This window comes from Perna viridis, chromosome 1 (assembly GCF_037379345.1).
Source record: "Perna viridis isolate PV_CMFRI_1.1 ecotype Kerala chromosome 1, ASM3737934v1, whole genome shotgun sequence".
In the NCBI taxonomy this organism is placed as follows: Eukaryota; Metazoa; Mollusca; class Bivalvia; order Mytilida; family Mytilidae; genus Perna; species Perna viridis.
Window position 1 is genome coordinate 66,446,566 of NC_142445.1, and position 20,551 is coordinate 66,467,116.

At 30.3% G+C, this 20,551-nt stretch overlaps 1 protein-coding gene across 13 annotated transcripts in view; it reads left to right on the forward strand.

Annotated features, from left to right (window-relative positions):
- LOC148629930 (regulator of G protein signaling 17-like) overlaps positions 1 to 14,940 on the forward strand; it is a 41,404-nt gene extending 26,464 nt beyond the window's left edge. For 8 of the 13 annotated variants that reach the window (XM_088559908.1, XM_088559955.1, XM_088559926.1 and 5 more), the window contains 4 exons: positions 5,648 to 5,719; positions 10,996 to 11,057; positions 12,093 to 12,259; positions 13,012 to 14,940. In XM_088559908.1, the coding sequence (XP_088416034.1) occupies positions 5,648 to 5,719; positions 10,996 to 11,057; positions 12,093 to 12,259; positions 13,012 to 13,188 (478 nt within the window). In that variant the 3' untranslated portion in view covers positions 13,189 to 14,940. The remainder of the gene's footprint in view (positions 1 to 5,647; positions 5,720 to 10,995; positions 11,058 to 12,092; positions 12,260 to 13,011) is intronic. The other 5 variants (XM_088559935.1, XM_088559973.1, XM_088559945.1 and 2 more) reach the window with 1 other exon arrangement.
- Positions 14,941 to 20,551: the final 5,611 nt, after the last annotated feature.

Genomic DNA, 20,551 nt, shown 5'->3' on the forward strand with positions numbered 1-20,551 from the left:
AATTTACAAAAAGTCATTACTGTTTTAAAAGACACTAAGTATATTTCAACCATGGACTTTATACATACCTACTGCCGAGTAGTAGTTATATGGTATCTTGCAATTACTATATACAAGAATCAATCAACCGGTAACATTTAGTAAGCCATATAGTCTATGCTCGAATATCAATAAACGGGTTAAGCAGGGATAATGTGCTCATGTAGTTTCAGTTCCCAAATTAATCGTTCAGCTGTTAATCTTGACATATGCTAATATTGTTGTAATAACTTTCCTTCGTGGCATATGTACATTTACTCACTTACTTTGATCCTATTTCTTTCAAGCATGTAGCTTATGCTGAATATTACATAATATCTATAACGTCAATACAAGTATTATATATGCAAATATAGTACAGATATTTTTTTTTACTTTTAAAGATACTCGAATTTAAAATAAGTATAATAAAGATTATGTACATGTGTTAAGTTGATAATAGGACAGTTATGGTTTTTTTTGTAACCTGTTAGTTAGGTGGTGACGCCTCAACCAAACTGTTACTCGTACGTTACTTACATTCATATTTGTCTTCGATAGCTGTTCTGAGAAAAAAAAAAACATTCTTACCTAAATATGCTATTGTCTAGCTCCAATCATTTATTAATTTGAACCCGATCAATCAAATATCAGGTTTTATCCATAACTGTTAAACATCTTACATTAAGAAGCCGTTATGAACTAAGTATCATATTTTTCTAAAATTTCCTTTTATAGTGTCTATACATGTAGAATTACGCGTTGTCCTGCTACCAAGGAACAAAGGTGATAATTGACAGGATAGTCGTGTATTGATAAAGTGGTTCAATTCATGTTTAATTTAATAACAATTTTCGAATGGAGCCATGGTTTTCCTTTGAACCGTAAGATCTGTTTATTTTTCTTTACTTAGATAACCTCCTATGTATTTTTCAAAACAAAAACAAAAAAGTATATTGTTTATATATTGTCTAGTTAACACAGGTTATCAATCAAGCTTGCGCATGCTTATTGATAATACATATTATGGCTAATGTCAATGGAGTAAATAAAAACATCTGAAGCAGAAATTAGGTGGTGAATTCTTAATGATTTATTTTACTTATTTATTTTTTTATTTGATAATAAGGAAAACTGTAACTGGAAACCCTGGCAGTGGGTGGAACATGCCAAATTATGTTTAAAAACATGTTTTTATGAATGGTTTGTAATTTACTTAATTGGTAAGGACAAAAACTTATAGAAAGTACTAGACATTTAAAAAGAAATTAATCTTTGATCTGTTCATAATTTAGTGGATTTGTTAGAGAATTTTGATAATATATATAATGACTTATCTCATTCTGATGCAGTAAAATCACTTTAGTTCGTGTTGTTATGTTTATAACTGAAACAAAAATAAATAAATAATGTTTTGGTTGGATAACATTAAGCGTGTGTCGGCCGTAACATATAATCTGCCTGGTTTTGTGATGTAGCTTATTAAAATGTTTTATATTTTACAAACAAACTCAGTGCATTGTACATCTGTACTTTTTAAAATGTTTGGATGTTATATTGCATTACAACCTTACAACACTGTAAAAACCTTTTGATGGAAATGTACTGTTTTAAAATACAACGTATTTGTTATGTTCGTAATTGATTCTACGATTTGACGAACTCACATAAGTTGACATAGAGAATCATTAATTATTATGAATTATAGAGAGATAATTATATCATTAGATAAATCTAAGGCAAGGTTGGTCAATTAAAGGTAAAATAGTGTTATTTTGTTCAAAATATTCAATGACTTCAATTTCATGTGTGTACTGTTGAGAAATTATTGTGACAGAGGTGCCAAATTTAGTGTTTTGTAGGGATTTGGCCATGGCCAAATCTTGAAAACCCAAACGGAATTTATTTTCATGTTGCCTAAACTAAAGCAAAAGTTATGTCAGATTCGAGAAAAGAAAACTGAGAAACTTTTTTAAACGCTGATAAGTTAAACACGAGTAAAAAATATATTTCTCACATTCTAAGCCTGTGATTTCAAATGCATTTAACCTTTCACCCACCGGTCAATGATTAAATATCTCTAACGATTCCATAGAAGAAACAAATTCTCATTCAGCCTATACTTGATTTTGATGATTCACCTACTCCTTATGATAAAATTGTATATTCTAACATAACTGAATAGAAGCAATATAGACTTGAAAGTCATTGACCAGACAAATATCACTATTTATTTTGTTTTGTCTTGACATATATTCAAAGAACCTTACGTCATTGATAGACTACACTTTTTCTACAGACGTCTCTGATGCCCTTTAATCTCTTTACACCGCCATATCACGTTTCATGTTAAGACTCCTCAAAAGATTGTCATGTTAAATAAATGCTATTTTATAACCCAAGACACAAATGTGTTAACAAAAGTTTGTCAGTCCTTTTCTTGTCACCGCAACTCTTCTAAAACTACTGAAACATTGACACGACATTACACGAAAAAACACCCTTACAATTTGTTTGATTTATGCCCAGTTATTCTTAGTATTTGGTTAAGTCATCTTGTAATCAAAATTCTGGATATCGTTTCATAAAACTCTGTATTGGGAAGGATACAATATACAGATGTGTATTTTGCAGGGAATTTTTTTATTCTTTAAATTTGGAGGAGTTATGCCCATTTGAACGTAATATTCTGAAGTACTCTGCTGAAACATCTTGTCAGTGCAACTTAATTTGAAACTATTGAAGAGATTTTCATGGAACATGGTCTGTAGTAGTGACACAATATGTAGATGTTCATGTAACAAGACGTCTGGGTTTTATATCAAATTTATTTGAAGTATAACATTACTGAAAAATCTGTTGAAGTGAAAGTCCCCACTTCATACACTCAAAGGTGATTAAATTGTTTTATTTGCACCATCAATTCATAGAGCTATCCTACCTTAAATTCCTCCTTTAATTTTGTGGTGTGGGGTACGTTAGCTTGATCACTAATACGGTTTTTATTACCAATAATTTAGTCAGTATTGTTATTAATTGTATATGGGCAGCGATTGCACTAGGGTATATTGCAACTTTGGAAACGAAGATACATGGCATGTGCGACGTTGATCGACGTACGAATATCAGTTTCATGCATTCGATATTATTCACATTAAAAAATAAAAGTTTTATATTATAGATATTTAATGGCATGTTTCGTGAAAAAATTCATAACTTATGAATTAGTTTGTTTCTTATAGAAACAAATTATAAGAAAGAGCTTAGAAAAACAAAATAAATTTAAATCTTTCTCTTCGTTTTCGTCAATCGTCTTTCCCAGCATTCAAGTTATGAATAATGCTTCCAACATTGTTATTGGTACTTTAAGATAATTCAAAATTAAATAGTATAGCAATTATTTTTTAATTAATGTTAACACTGCAGTGACGATATTAAGATGAGTATTGTAGGGATAAATCCTTCAGTAGTATGTTACAAAAAGTTCAGTTGGTGCTGAAGTTTTCATTTTTTTTTTATTTTAGATGCCAAAATGTGTTCTGTTGGAAGCATCCTGTTAAAAAGTAGTATTTCTTTATTGTGTTAAAAACATAATCATCGACTTAACTTTGAAGTAGCATTAGACGTAGAGGCTACACTAATCAGTTAAAAAGGTCGTCTTAAGTGGAGGTCGTGATTTCTAATTAATGAAAAGTTTTATAAAAACAAAATTTGGCATGTGCGACAATATAATTGTTATACGTATATATGATTGACGAAAAGGAAGAGAATTATTTAAATTTATTTTGTTTTTCTAAGTTCTTTCTTATAATTTGTTTCTATAAGGAACAAAATAGTTCATAAGTTTTGAAATTTTCACGAAACAAGCTATCAAATATCTATAATATAAAACTTTAATTTTTTAAATGTGAATAATATCGAATGCATGAAACTGATATTCGTACGTCGATCAACGTCGCACATGCCATGTATCTTCGTTTGCAAAGTTGCAATATACCCTAGTGCAATCGCTGCCCATATACAATTAATAACAATACTGACTAAATTATTGGTAATGTCCTATTGGTTGTTATACTGATTACAAAATTGGAAAACAGGCTAAATTTCATTCATTTCTTGAGGCTGTGTCTTCATAAAATATTGGGTAAAAGCATCAAAATAGGAAGACAATTCAGACACGTCAAAATCCAAGGATATGACCAGAACGTAGAAGCAGTTTTTTCAATAATGAATATTCTTGTGATGACTACTTTTTTATCATTTATTTCATTTAAACTATAGTGTGGCAGTGAACAATAGGTGGAAGTTAATAGGCGCAAATACATATAAATAGATTAAGCATTATATTGTTACTGATAAACTCATAGTAAGCATCCTGATGACAAAAAATATATAATGTTTCCAGGAAGTTAAGGTATATATGTGTGTTATGCTTTTAACAATGGTTTATTGGAAACATAGGACTTTTGAACATCGTGAGATGGTAACAACTTGACTTAAACGTTTGAAAACGGACAAATAGTTACTTGATGTAATAGCAAAGATTTAGACTATAATATATGAAAAGCGATTTCTTACGGTTATAAGTCATACAATTTTTAATGACAATGTGAGGGTGGGAACTTAAATTGCTAATAAATACACTTTCATGTACCGTATAATTATACACACACGTTTACCGAATTTGGTCTCACAGAGAAATCGACTTTAAGTCACTTGCGTAAGAAACAAAAGAATGAATATGGATACCGGTATTGATTACAGCATTATTTTGAAAATAACCAACATGGATTATCTTGTTTAGATAATATCTTGTAGGAGTAATAATTGAGTCTTAGTTTTCTCAAGTTTATTTAATATTCTCATGCCTTTCATTGGTTCAGGTACAAAAATGATTTCTATAATTTAGTACAAACTAGTTCCAAGCTCACTTTCTATGAAAATGGATTCAAATTCTATAGATGAAAGGTCAGTACGATTTTGCTCTATAGGCGATTTAATTTTTTATATTTTTTTCTTTTATGATTATGAAATGCAGTTATGGAGCATGGTACAAATCCAGAAAACCTTAAAATTTTCAAGTCAAACATTTGTTTTATTTATAAGAATTTCTGATAGATCTTTCCAAATTTCAAAATAAGATGTTGTTGATTTTTCGCCGACCATAAAGTGTACCCTTACAGACATATTGTGGGTATTGTGTTTTAAACAAGATTTGTTTTTGTTTTAAATCTAAAAACAATAGGAAACAAGTTGATGTAATCCGTTAAAAATCCCAATTAATTGGAACTTATAACAGAAAACTAAGATCTAAGAAAAGACATCATACACTACAAGCTTTTGTATAAATATTTTGAAAGCATTCTCATGTGCTGTCAATAAATGGAGTTTTGTTTGTTTTTTATTTTACATATATTATCATCCTGTACTTATTTTAAATGCGGTAGATTAGACTGTTGTTATTTTAAGTTCATCCTGTTAATCATAGATTTGACAAACAAATTGAGATTTATATGTTAGAAAAAAATAAAGAGACATGCATTTATCTTTTTTAAAATTTTCTTTAACTTGTATTAAGTCTTTGACGAAATTGAATACAGAAATGTTTAACATTATTTTTGTCTTGCAGTTTGGCAGTAAAAACTGGAAACGGTGCACAAGGTCCAAACAGCAGAATACCTTTACCAGAAAGAGATGACCCGTATGTATATTTAATTCATTTATTGTTCAACAAAATTAAGTCGTTTTGAGAGATCTGTCTAAATTACATGATAACCTGGCTAATTTGTTGAACATGTTTCTTTGTATCTTGCATATAATGAGAAGAGCGATGTTCAATTATAAGCCTGATGATTGGAAGTTCACCTTTCTATCTCAGTAATGAAATAATTCATTTATAAACGAATAGTTAAATTATGATATAGATATCATAAATAATATTGGAACGTATTTTCATTTTCAATAAAGCTTCAAATAAATACCGAAGAGTTGATGTATTCACCAAAATTCTATATGACTTTAATACTGTTACAGATTTGAGTAAAAATTGCATGTCGTCCCTTTGTTATCACATTTGATGATTTTCATTGCTTGTGTTCTGTGTTGTACTCTTTTTTACCTTGTATGATAACATTACTACAAATAAGATAGAAGACAGCATTTGTCTAATTCTTTGTCTGAAATGCAATATAGTAGGCATGAGACATTTGTTGGGGGATTTGTTCATTGAACTACCGTGTTGTATATTTACAAATATACAGAAATGATATAACATACATATTTTGACAATATTGTCGAGTTAGGATATTGTGATTATTGTTGATCTGATTGTTTTTTATAGAAAAAAAATAAATCCACACTTTTCTCTTGTCGTTTGTCCGCAATTTAAAACCAGAATTAAAGCTAAACGTCAAGCCAACTGTTTTACTAATGGGGGTCAAAATATTATAATACTTAAATCAGTGAAAATTGATGTTATAAGTTTCGGTTCCAAACTTTGTAAAATAAAGAGCAATTTACAACATTTTGTTCAATCATTGTATTTATTGTTTTCCTGTCTGTGCAGTACATAGTCTAACGTTTTATTTTGACATTTTGATGTTTTAATGGAAAAGTTTAACTACATTTAATTGTACTTAAATACAAAAAAAGTCAATTAAGGCGAGTATACTCAGCAAAGAATAAGGTTGTCAGATTATTGAGGAGATCATTACATAGAATACAAGTTGAATTTGATCCTTTGCGTTGTACCGAAACGAAATACATCGTTTGCCTAGTTTCAAGATGTTATTGGTATTGTTATATCATTTCAATAGGTTTTCATCACTGACATGAGTTTTACCCTGTACAAAGTGTTGGATATAAACACCAATTTATAATTAATAAACAACTGGTTTTCAAGAATACATATCCCCCTAAAATAACTCCTAGTCCATTAATGTTCATCATCACCATTGACAAATATGAGCTTTATTTCTGACTGTAGAAAAACCTATGCACTTGGAAATAGATAAAAACATGGTTCGACCTTGATAATTAGAATTAAACAAAAAGTCTTGTTTTAAAATATGAAGAAAATATCTTTATGTCATAGTGATATGCATTTTTTGCTCACCTGTTTCCTCTGACACTACTTGACCAATTAGAACCAAACTTGGTATGATTGTATCCTGTATAGAACTGATATTTGAATTTTGATCTGTAGAAACATGGCCACCGTTACTAAAAATAGAACATAGGGGTCAGACAGTAGATTCTTGTATATATCTCCAAAGCCGTTGGGTTTTGCCAACATATGATGGGATAAAAGTGTTCAGCATGATAAGATCTGTCTGTGGTCAAATTTTCACCATAATCCGTTGAGCAGTGTTGGAGTTATTGCATATGTTGACGCATTTTTTTGCTATTTTTAATGTTATTTATTTAAAAACTCTTCTTCTCTGACACTACTTGACCAATTGGAACCAAACTTGGTGTGACTGTTCCTTAGTGTATCCTGCATAGAACAGGAATGGGGATTTTTGATCGAAAAACATGACTGCCGTTACTAAAAATAGAACATATGGGTCAGACAGTAGTTTTGGCATATATCTTCAAAACCGTCAAATTCTCACAGGAGGAAATTGTTGAGTATGATGAAATCTATCTGTGGTCGTATTTTCGTTTTAATCCATTGAGCCGTGTTGGAATTATTGCCCTTTTTGACGTGTTTTTTTTTTTTTTTTTTTTGACTATTTTTAATTTTATTTCTTTCAAAAATCGATCTCCTCTGACACTACTTGACCAATGGGAACCAAATTCGGTATGCATATTCCTTGGGTTATCCTTCATAGAACTGATGTTGTGATTTTTGACCCGTCGAAAACATGGCTGCCATTACTAAAAATAGAACATAAGTGTTGTTTTTCGCATATTTTATCTCAAGAACCGCTAGGATTAGCCAAGTTCATTCATTGCTGAAATGATCCATATTATAAGGCCTACAAAAGTCTCCGAGGGATGAAAGTTGTCGGATGACTCATAGTATGAATTATTGCCCTTGAAAGGTGAAAAATGACGCATTTTTGTCAGTTTTCAGCCAATATCTTGAAAACTATGATGATAGAAAGAAACTTTCAATTGCTGAAATAATCCTTATAATAAGTCCTACCAAAGTCTTCTTGAGTCAAATTTATTTGGACGACTCCTTGTTAAATTGATTGCCCTTCAAAAGCAAAATTTAATCAGGTGAGCGATTTAGGCTCCTGAGAGCCTCTTGTTATCAGTTATGCTGAAAGTGTCAAAATAAACCAAGTTGAGTTAATGTTTGGAGATGTCCCCTATTCAAATTGATGTGCGGTTCAATAGAAGAAGACAAGACACTTAGAAACATTTGGTGATTTAAACTGTGTAAATGAACTCAGCAGTTTATTTTGTCATTTTCTGCAGATTGAAAAAGAGAAATTCAGGTAATTTCATTCCACATCAAATTTATGGTACTTTCTAATATATACAGCATGCGAGGACTGAACATTTTATAAATACACAGGCTTGTAGTCAGAAGGGATTTTGTGTTGAAACCATATTTGTCGAAAGGTAATGATGAACTTCAATTCAGTTAAGATGTTACTGAAAGACGATGTTAATGATGGAGTGCGTTTGTCAACCTCGATTTTTTTTATGGATATTATATTTTCTTAAACCCTCTATAACGGCTGCCAAAAGTTTCATCGATGAATTGGCTGTGCTGTTTCATATTTCTTGAAATATATATAATTTCCATATCTAATTTAAACTTACCGGAGTTACCTTTCTTATACCACTTGCTTTTTCTTTACGGATTAAAAATAGAGATTATGAAATAGATGTTTCAAATAATAGAAAGAACTGCTTTAAAACAAAAATTAATAAAAAAAATGTTTAACAGCGAATAACATGGTCAACTCCAGGAAATAAGTATTAACGTAATGCTTTGTACCTGATGAGTCGTTTTATGCAGTTTAATGGACAGCTTAACTTTCTACACGTCGATTGAAGCACTTATGGAATGAATGAAAGTTCAAATCACCTTGTCAGTTGTTCCATTAATAATCAAGGGTCCATTCAATTAACGGAACACCAACTCTTTTTCATGAAGTTAATTATGTTACTCACTGTTAAGTGAAACCTTACGTTCAGATGATCGTGTAGAACAAATGTAATATTGCGATTAAATATAGGGGGATAGGCATTTATTTTTATGTCATTGTTAAGAAGTTGCAAAATGATGTAATTACGATGTCATCAATCCATTTTTTCTCTTCTTTTCCGTAAAACCATGGGACTTCATAAACATCTGTATCACTTACTATATTTTTGCAAAATTTAGTATATACACAACCTCATAATATAGACCATACATTATAAGTCAGTTATTGGGGTTAACGATTTTAGCATTTACAGGGTAGTGTTATGCCACGTTCTACGTTAATTTTGAAAAAAAAACTGGTTTTACATATTTTTTTACGACCGCAAAAATATGCGGTCTTCTAATTGTTTCGCACTGTCGTCGCCGCCCTTATACACACAGTTTGTTTGTGCGATAACTTGTTTTTAACAATGTTTCAAAGCACAAAAGGAAGGTTGGTATTGACTTTGGCGGTGATAGCCACAACGGTTTCAGGGAAAAGTTGGGAAGTCATAGATTTCAATGTTAGCATAGGAATGTCCATATTATTATTCCAGAATATCTTGTACTACAATGGTCAGACATTAATTAATTTTGTTGGATTAAGACTGGCATATTTTAGAAATTAGGGGTTAAAAAGGGTGATCAGAAACAAGCGTTGTCCTGATGCCAAGACAATAGCTTGACTATTAGTGGAGAAATCTCTCTGAAAATGCATTAAAAAGTTCCATTCCACCATTCATTTTCCTTATGATAAATGACAGTAATATGAGCAAAGTGAATGGATCACGTATAAGTTTATCTACAGGTTTTGAATTTTGGAATTGTGACTTGAGCCAAGTAAGAATGAGGGGCAACACAGGGACTTGAGACAAGAATTTTTAAGATTTGTTTTTCTGATTTTTGGATGATAACTTGGGTAAATGGAATTGCTTTGAACATATGTGTCAAGTGTGGTGGACGCGTTTTTCAACAAAGGGTCGGCTTTCCTGGGAGAACAAATTGTGCTCCTCTACTTACTGACCTATTTCTTCTTCTTTTGAGACTGCCTTTATAGCTAAACTGATTCAAAAAAGAAACATCGTATTGCTAGATCATTTAACCTCAGTTTCCGCCATATAGATGATGTATTATCGTTAAACAATCCTAGTTTTGGCGATTTAATTCATCGCATGTACCCCAAAGAACCTGAGATAAAGGATATAACAGACACTGTGAAGTCAGTCTCATATCTTGACCTACACTTAGATATCGATGATAAAGAAAAACTATTGACCAAACTATATGACAAACGCAATGACTTTTAATTTTGTGTCCATACTTGTCCCAGCCGTTCAGGATTCGACGTATGCGGTTGTATCAAGCTTAGCCCTGCGAAGCGTTTTATTTTAAAGATATCAAGATAATAAGATATCAGCTTTAGCTGGTTTCTTTTTAAATTACCAAGTAAATGAAGTATTGACGAAAATATAAGAAAAAAATATATGAAGAAATTCGTAGAATTGATATAAAATATTACTTTAATTTACTTTACTTTATTAAACTTGCTAAAAAAATATACGTTTTGGGTACTAACTGTTATTTGATGTCACTTAAGCAATCCAAATAAATGTCGAAGCTTTGTTTGATGTTTCATTAGGTAATTTATCAAACCTTGTTTTCCTTTCTCTCCCCGAAAAAGCATTTTTCTATAGACAACACGATTATAAAAATGTTCAGGTTATAAATGAAGTTATTTTACATTTAAACAAAACATACTTCGGTGAATACTCGAACACTTATCGAAATGTGTCACTTAATATATATTCGACTATTCATTTATTTTTTTCCAGACCAACGCACGAAGAAATAGAAAGTTGGGGAGAATCATTCGATAAGTTAATGCAAAGTAAAGGTATATTTGGTATTATCACACACACGTAGATATTCACAAATTAATATTAATGAATTGAAAATTGGATATAAATTAAATATCGAAACCTGCAAAAAAGGTTTTGTTGATATAGAAAGTGTATGTCTGTAAATGTTGCAGTGCGATGTAGTTACAAGGATATCGAAACGAACAACAGGACATTTTAGTGTCAATACTTATTGTTTGGTTTCTATAATGTTCATAATTTGATATATAAATATGTAAGTATTTTTATGTTAATTTCAATGAAGTAAACATTGAAACAGTATTTAAGATTTGTTTTGAGCACAAAACACTTACATCTGCTTTCTGAAACTTTAGATCTATCTAAGATTCAATTGGCTAATTATTTTTACAATTGGTTTTATTTGTTCCTCTGTAAATTTCTCCGTGTCAAAAGCATTGTTTATAGACATTTTTATAGTTTGATAGGTAGTGTGGTTTTCTGTCTGTAAATCTCACTGAAAAGAAAATATTTTTTTAAATTGAATATTATTAAAAAGAAATCTTAATCTGCAACTAACTCACCTTTTCAGTTATATTTTATCTAGTAAAGTACATTTCTTAAAGTACGCATTTGAAACATTTGATCAATAATCTACGTTTAAAACTGAAATAGAGGGCTCAACTGGTCCCCATCAATAGACTAAATTTGTTTCCAAAGCAATGGAGAATAAATGCAATGAAGTTTGGTAAGGGTGCAAAATGAAACAAACATTATTCGTCGTTTGTATTGTGGTAAGGTTTTCTAAAAATAAAAAGAAGGTAGTAGCATATATGAAAGGATGCCCTGTATAAACTTGAATAAATGCTAGGTAAAACAAAGATGACAAAAAAACTGGGTCCCTGATGTGAGGTTTCCAAACAGTAGGCGTACTAGTACTTACTCTTAGAATATAAACTTGTTTGTTTATAGAAAATGTTTGTGAAATAAGCAGTTTAATGTTAGTATGTTGTTTTATTTCTATTCTGAGCACATGGCTGGTACTATATGGAGAATTTTACTGTGAATTTCAGGCGGACGCAGGACTTTCCGGGAATTTTTGAAGTCAGAATATAGTGAAGAAAACATTCTTTTCTGGCTTGCATGTGAAGATTTAAAGAAAGAAGAAAACCCAGAAATTGTAGAAGAAAAAGCTAGATTAATATATGAAGATTATATATCTATACTTTCTCCTAAAGAGGTAGGATAAGCATTAATGTACTTCAGTAAATGAAAGAATTACAAAGTTTTGTTTGTTTTAAAGAAAAGGTTAGTTTTGCTTTGATCAGTCGACAAGATGAGTTTGGTCATTTTATTCATTTTGCAACATTGAATATTTTAAAACTGTTATTCCCTTTTCTTAATACATCGGATAAGAAATGTCAGGATAAAATTGGTGTCAATTTGTTCACAAATAATTGTCAGTGACGATGATGGGGGAAAATATTTATATTTAATTTAAGCGTGCCAGTTAAAAACATTTCAGTAGTGTCACGTACAAACAAACAGAAATAAGCATTATAAAATAATGCTCATAACATTATGTATCAATCTATATTTTTCATACTGTATACGTAGACATACAGAATAGCAAAGAATTTCAAAGCGTGGAATGATCAAAACGTTGAATGACTCTTTAATATCAAGATATAAACAAATTTTCAGCGAACATGTTTAAGTTCAAGCTAAGATTCTCGGGTACTTCAAATCAAGTTCTTTAGTCAATTCCTCAGTTTTAACATGTGTTTTTTTAGTAGAGTTAAAAACTCGTGAATTCTTTATTTTAAAAAAAAGTCCTGACTTTTATGTGAAACGGTGGTCAATATTAGTTACTTCATACATGTAGCAAAATATATGTTCTTATATTCCAAATGTTGTCTACTGAAAAAATATCAATTAAGTGAAATGATTTAACATCTTATATACACATATGAACATTATCTCTTTTTCTAGGTTAGCTTAGATTCCCGAGTACGAGAAGTCATTAATAGAAATATGGTCGATCCTACACCGCACACATTCGATGAAGCACAGCTACAAATATATACTCTAATGCATCGAGATTCTTATCCACGTTTTTTAAATTCTCAAATGTACAAAAAACTGCTAGAAGAGTCACAATTATCTTGAACCTTAGGAAATTTAAATAATTTAAATCCACTATAGGTCAAATAAAATTCTCACTCGATCAATATAGTGCTGTGTTTAAAACCACGTGATTTTACGTAGAAGAGGACCTGGTTGTACAAGAATCACGCGATATGGATGGTGAAGACTTTGCTCATCCAATCAAAGTATGGAATGGTGTAATTGATTTTTTATATTCCGTCATCGAACACAAATTGGATTGCCAACAAAGACTTTTTCCTAAAATATTTTGTTGGAAATATTGTGATATGTTCGTTGTTATAAGAGCTGTGTGTTTAAGTTTTAAATGTCTGAGAAGCCGTTTTTAATAATTGACTACCACAATTAGGCTTTAATAATACTCACGTGACCCACGATTTCTGTACATTATTACAAATGTTTAGATTCAACCAGTCAGAGATACATGTTCCATTGTTGTGCAATTTTAATTTCGGAGTATGTGCAATAAGATTTTGTCCCATATCAATTTTAATTTCTGTAGTCAAAATGTCATTTTAAATACCGAGTACTGCTCATTGAAGCAGTTAATGTAACTTTATGGTGCTCCTATCCTTCGTAAAGTTTTCCGTCACACAATTTACCCATGAATAACAGGGTCGAACATAGTTCAATAATAGATATATAATTTGTGTTAACTATTCCAGTATTACCAGTTCTTTACAATAATTAATTTTAAGCAAAATAATACGATTATTATTTGTTCCGTTCCAAGTGGAGAACATTGCCCTTTATTCACGCTGATAATTTCAAACGTTGCTCTAAATACATACCACATTGATAATATTATAGAACATAGTCATTATTGGGCCTTGAACATTAGTAAACATTAACAACATGCAATAAGCATTATACTTATCGAAGTAAAAATAAATAAAAAAAGGAATATGATACAAAGTTAGTTTATTTATTACCCAAATGGACGAATTAAAGAACCCAATAAAATGGGATTTCTAGAAATCAAAAGACTATCCTTGACAAAAACGCACTTTTGTAAACTTAAATACATACCATGAATGTTTGTCGGGGTTGAAGTAGATGTGTTTTACCTGTTAGGTATCGATATTTTGGAGTTCTTACTAAATTTTCTGTCTGGTTTGTAGTTCAATAAACGTGGAACATTTCTTTCCCATACATATTTGTTTCCAGAAAACGTTAAGATAATGACTGAGATTTATAATTACTCAAATCCAACCAATTACAAAAATATAATCTAAACAAATACTATATGAATCACTGTTGCTTTCTATTTATTAATTTAGTTGTGTATGAATTAAACATAGTCCGGATAAAAAGTTATGTACTCCTTTTCGCAGTTTTTTTAGTTAGTTTTTTTTTTGTTCCATTGATAGATGAGCTCCTCTGTCACAGCAAGAAGAGCGACAGTGCACAATGATCAAATATGATAAATAGATTATCATTGATCAAATTCATTTTGATTTATCCTCTCTTGTTTGAGCTGGTACAGCGAAAGCGAAAAAAATCATTCTTTTGAAGATGTTCAACGATATTTTATAGCTAATTATCTTAATCAATTCAGCATATGTCCTTTTTAAAACAGTATTTTGTGTTTGGAATTAGACAAAACAAATATAACATAGTTTATACTTGTACATATGTGCACGTTTGTTTTTCTTTTGCTGTATTTGTATAAATGAGTGATCGAGGCAAACAATTAATCTTTTAAAAGCATCGTTTTGAAACTTAAAGTGCTTCAAATAAATGATTATAAATGTGTCATGCTTGTGTGAGTAACAATAATTTCTGGTATACTATTATGACAGGACAATGTTTCACCAGAATAAGATGGGCTGATTGGAGTACTTCATTTTTGATATAACTTGTTCGCAAAAACAATCTCGTCTTGTGTCAGGTTTAAAGAAAACAACCCACACAAAGTGCAACATTTCTCCTTTATTTGTCAGGATTCATTTTCAACTACTTTAATACCTACAAAAATGTTCCACTGTACCTTTGATATGATTGTAAAAAATGTACATCATCTCATTGACCAAATTTTATAATGTGACTGCGTCGTCATCAACTTTTTTAACGATTTGATGCTAAAATTAAATTAAAAGGAAGGACTGTTACACTTTTAGATATATTTGAAATTACCTTAATGCCCGTGCACTTCGTGCACACTTAAAAAAACCTGCTTCGTTGTGCAGGTATTTTGATATGTACAACGTGATTGAGGTTATTTCTTCATAAACCGGAAACAAAAACTTAGATATATTCTGGTTTTAAAATATAGATCGAAAGTTTGCAATATTGGTGTTTGTGGTTGTATTTTCCTTTTTTAAATAATAGAAAATAGATTATCAGCCATTTATTTGACAGAAGTCTGTAAATGAACCGATTACCAATTGCGGAACAACGGGTATTGATTGCCAAGTCTTGTTAATCTCAGCGATACCTTTAATTAGCTGAAGAATATATTAAAAGGGAGGTTACTCTAAGTGTGCAAATGAATAGTGACATTCTCTGATTATTAAAGTTCAATACTTCTGAATTATTTGGTTAGTGTGATTATTGGTCTATTTTTTAAATAGTTGTTCTTATTGGGAATTCCTTTTACTGTTCTGAAAAAAACTTTTTCCTACGGTCTATTTATCTTATTCATTACAATCTTTTATTCTATTTGAATAAACTTTCTATGATTAAAAATGATAGTTCCCTGAAACTTAACTGCATAGAAACAATAGAATCGTTATAAGTTTTAGATTATGTATAATAATTATTTATAAAAAAACAAAGTAATTTACAATGTGATCATATATGTGTATTTTGAATTTTGTTTTAAAGTTTTTTTTAGATCATTGATTTCTAAAACGGAATTTAAAACGTATATTTTAACGAATGTAGATCTGTAAATAGAGTTACATCTTTAAAGCCCTTTAAATTGTCAAACGAATGTTAATTCCGTAGTCTTATTTTTTACGTTTTTAACCGTAGTGGTAATATAAATTCTGATTTACTACATGAATTGAATATTAAGTGATGTCAAAATTAATGTCTTTAAACTCTTATAACGCTGTACCTTCTTTCTATGTAACATTACTTACGAAATTGATACTAAATACAGACCGTCCCCATTGTTTATATATTTTTACAAAAATGGGTTCGGTATTTTGAATGTGATATTACCTTAAGCTTATTTTGACCGTTTCTTTCGAAATACAGAACAGCGTTGAATACATCCTAATTAAAGTAATAATATTTTTATGATGTTTAGAAAAGCCGTTATTGCACCCCTTGCAACATTTTAGAAAACATAAAACTTTTTTTAATGATTTACTGATACCAGCAATTTTGTGTCTCTTTTGAGTATGCTATATTTTACACAAAATGTTCTTAAAATGCCTGATTTTACCATTATTTACCTTTATTTAAAAAAAAACATTAGAAAATTAAAATAATTCTTCTAATGCAATCAAAAATTTAAACATTTAAACGAAATTCATAAGGATTCCAATCCAGAATAGTACTGAAAACTGGAAAAAAAACAGTATTTGAATTTTGTTTTCGCGTATGTATGAGAATTGTTGCTGAATTAAATACTTATTGATAAATAAAACATTAAGTTCAATAATCCGGAAATACAAAGTACTATTTCCTAGTTCCTTCCCAGATGTTTCTTAACAATAGTGCAAATATTACTGCAAATGTTTGAGTTATTAAATGGACGCATTTGAACAAGGTTATTTAAAGAGTAGTTTCCATTCATACAACATTCCTTGCCTGGATATTATATATATATAGCAGGAAAACATGTCAATCTCCATATTTATTGAAGCATTAAAACAAACTTTATTTATTCTTCTAGCATGTATTACAAACCCTCAAATGTTGTTTAAATGAAGTGCTAATGATGAATGTGTGGTAAACTTAAGCTGAGTGATATATGTGATTATTTTTTATCCTTTAACTTTTCTGCTCGTACTTGTCTCTTCGTTAGAATGTTTAGCCAACAGGGACCAATACGTATATTCGTTACTTCTAGGGTATAGTTGAGATGAAATCGGGCGATATCACCGATATTTTTGTACTATTTATTACATTCTCTGTGGTGTGAATTATAGAATTTATTTTGAGCAATGAATATTTGCTCATATTTGTTTTGCAAAGAATGAAATATTTGTTTGGTACCCCGTTACAGTATAATATTTTACACTTTCTTTTATTCGTGGTGTAGACTATTTCATACAAAATATTTACGAATAAATCTAACTATTGTGAGCAAATGTTGTTTGTTGTCCATCTCAATGTATCAAATTTTGAAATACTCTTAAAAATGTCTTGTTACTTTATATTTTAACCATTGCCATATCTACTTTACTATTTTCTGATTAATAACGTCATAGTAAATAATTTAAGCTAACTATATAGTTGTTCAGACTGTTGTAAATATTGAAACAAAGTCATATTTTCAAGGGTTTCGTAATTGTAATATATAAAAAGCAATGCTTCTTAGACGTATGAACTGAACTTATTCTTGGTTTTTGATAGCGACTAACATGGATAATTTTACTCAAGTATACGTTCATTGATTACGTTACATTGCCGGAAAAGTGAGACGGTATCAATGTCCATGTTATGGTAGGTATACAAACTTATGATACATATATCTTCCATTGTTCCGTGTAAACAGTTCCATTTACAAAAAATCATTATTCCAATCCATTTCACAGAAGGTCATGGAGACCAGCTTGGAAAGGTATAGCAATACACACGAATGACTGTAGTTGAATCTGTTTTCCACTTACGACGTTTTCCTATTTAAATCTCCTACCGGCGTATTAGCTATAGGAATCGAAGACAGAGGACTTACGTAATTTTCCATCTTTATTTGATTTTTCATTGTTTCCGCCTTATTTTCTCAGAACCAGTTGCTTTGTCCATTATATATTATAAACTCGTTTGATTATGTATGTCAAAAACTAATTTTATATCTATCCACAGTTGCCCCAAGTGAACATATTTCAACATGCTGCGGTTTGTTTAGGCATAATGAGTTTTATGAAAGTAACATTATCAAATTTGTGCAATATATCCTGATTGGAGAAACAGCCTTCGAACAGCAAAATGTAATGAATTTCTTACTTTTGACTGGTGTATTGCCATCATATGGAAAACTTTATGCTGAATTTTTGCTTTAAAAACTATGAAAACTATGATAGATAAAATAAATTTTCAACTTAATCGTCATTAATTCAATCTAAATTTTGTGTGATTATTTATTACAGAAGTTCTTAAATTTAAAAGACGTATCCGTTTTGAAGCTTATACCTTGATAATTATGATATATGAAACTTTCAATGCAAACTAAGTACCATATTTATTCAAAGATTAAGTATGAGTACTTGTTAGGAGTTGCTGTCATTAAAAGGCAAAATTTTACAAGTGAAAAAGTTGTAATACATACGTCAGTAAATGCTTTGACTAAAATGCATGTTTAAAAGTCAATATAAGAAATTATGTTTCATCTGAGATCAAAAGTCATTGTAAGAAAATGGAATACTTGATTACGCAATGATAAACAACATGAAGCAAAACAATAAAAATAAACAACAAAATATAAGAAAACAAAAAAAAAACCCAAAACAAACAAACGAACAAACGAAAATACTAAATAAGAGTCTCAAAAGAGCATGAATCGTTCACATCCTTTTTTATTGTGTAAGTAACGGCGGCAATGTTTTTCACGGATCAAAATTTGTGCAAGGAACAAGTTTTGTACTGCTGTCTCGGAGATTTGCCAATGGTCTTTGTTTTCCAACCTCCCCTAAAATGTACTGATATACATGTTTGAATAAATGAACCTGGTGTACATTTAAGAATTCTCCTGATAAATAGACAACTATTGTACTATCAGCCTGGTCAATTTTCCAGGTAAAAGAGAAGAGTGTAGTTTGATATGTACAACTTTTACAAAGATTAAATAATAAGTAAATAACTAATTTATATTATTCACACATTAAAAGAAAATGTATTTCATATGAAATCAAAATGTTATGTAGAGATCCATTTTTAACAGTCTTTTGGAATCCTTTTATCATATGAACAGTTTATGTGAATGTTTCAGTTATGTAAACAAATACTTGCACGGTAAATTATACAGATAGATGTTTGAATGTCACAAATGACAAATCAACACAGCAATAATGATGTTCGTCCGTTGAATGTTTAATGTTTCAGGCTTATGCTATAAACAGTAGGTTATATACATAGTTAATATGTTTATCACCCAGTTACACATGTTGCTTCCGAAGCAGTGCAAAAACGGTTGATAAGCAAGATTAAATATAACTTCCATGAGTTAACAATAACTGTTTATTAAAAGTATGTAACTTTGAATTATTAGATTGTTTCATCAGTTGTAATGCAAATGGTCACTTTCCAATCGTTTGATATATATGTTAGTTAATAAAACGTTTGTATAGTACATTTTTGCAGACAGTGCAAATATCTTGTTCATTTCAGTGTCGTGCAGATCAACCTATCTTAGCTCAATACACTTAGTATGATATTTAATACAAATGAATTAGTTATTCATAATAATATTTCTTAAATTCTCGATGAAGTGGTGTAGCTTTTATGAATTACAATTGTATACTTGCATGAAGCGGCTGTTATCGTCAACTTAAATTTGTTTTGATGACAAATGTAGCAAAGTTTCAAATGAGAAAATTATTTTGTCTATATCATTATTCAACGAAAACACATCAAATGATTTTTACATGTATATACAGGGCATGTGTATCTCTAGCACGATTGTAGCGTAAATAATAAATATCTCACATGGACTGATACCGACCATAAAACTACCGTAGTCTGTAGTTGTGAATTTAACAGCATAACCCTGTTCCAGTAGCCTAATTGTATGAGGTCTAACGCGGTAAAAAGTCGGCGTAGTTACAGTAAGCTCTGACATAAACGTATGAGTTGTGATATAAAAACGCCATACGCAGATGCTACGGGGATATTGCCACAGATGAAAGGAACATTGACAATACTGAATAATAAGTCATCGCGTTTGTCGTATATCTTGATCAATAGTTTTCCTTTTTCATCGAAGTGAAGGTTCTGATATGAGTCTGACTACCTATTGTATGTAATATATATTACCTCAAGTCCTTAATGTTAAATGCGATGTATAAAATTCCTCCCGAAACAAGTATTATTTAACGATAATACATCATTCATATAGCGGAAACAAAGACCAAAGGATCTGGCTCATTTCCGATCCTTCTATACCTCTCACTCTACTACACTCCCTTTACAAAACAAGTCTTGACACTCCTGTTTCTGACCCCACCTCATCATTATACAGACTTGTTGCCAT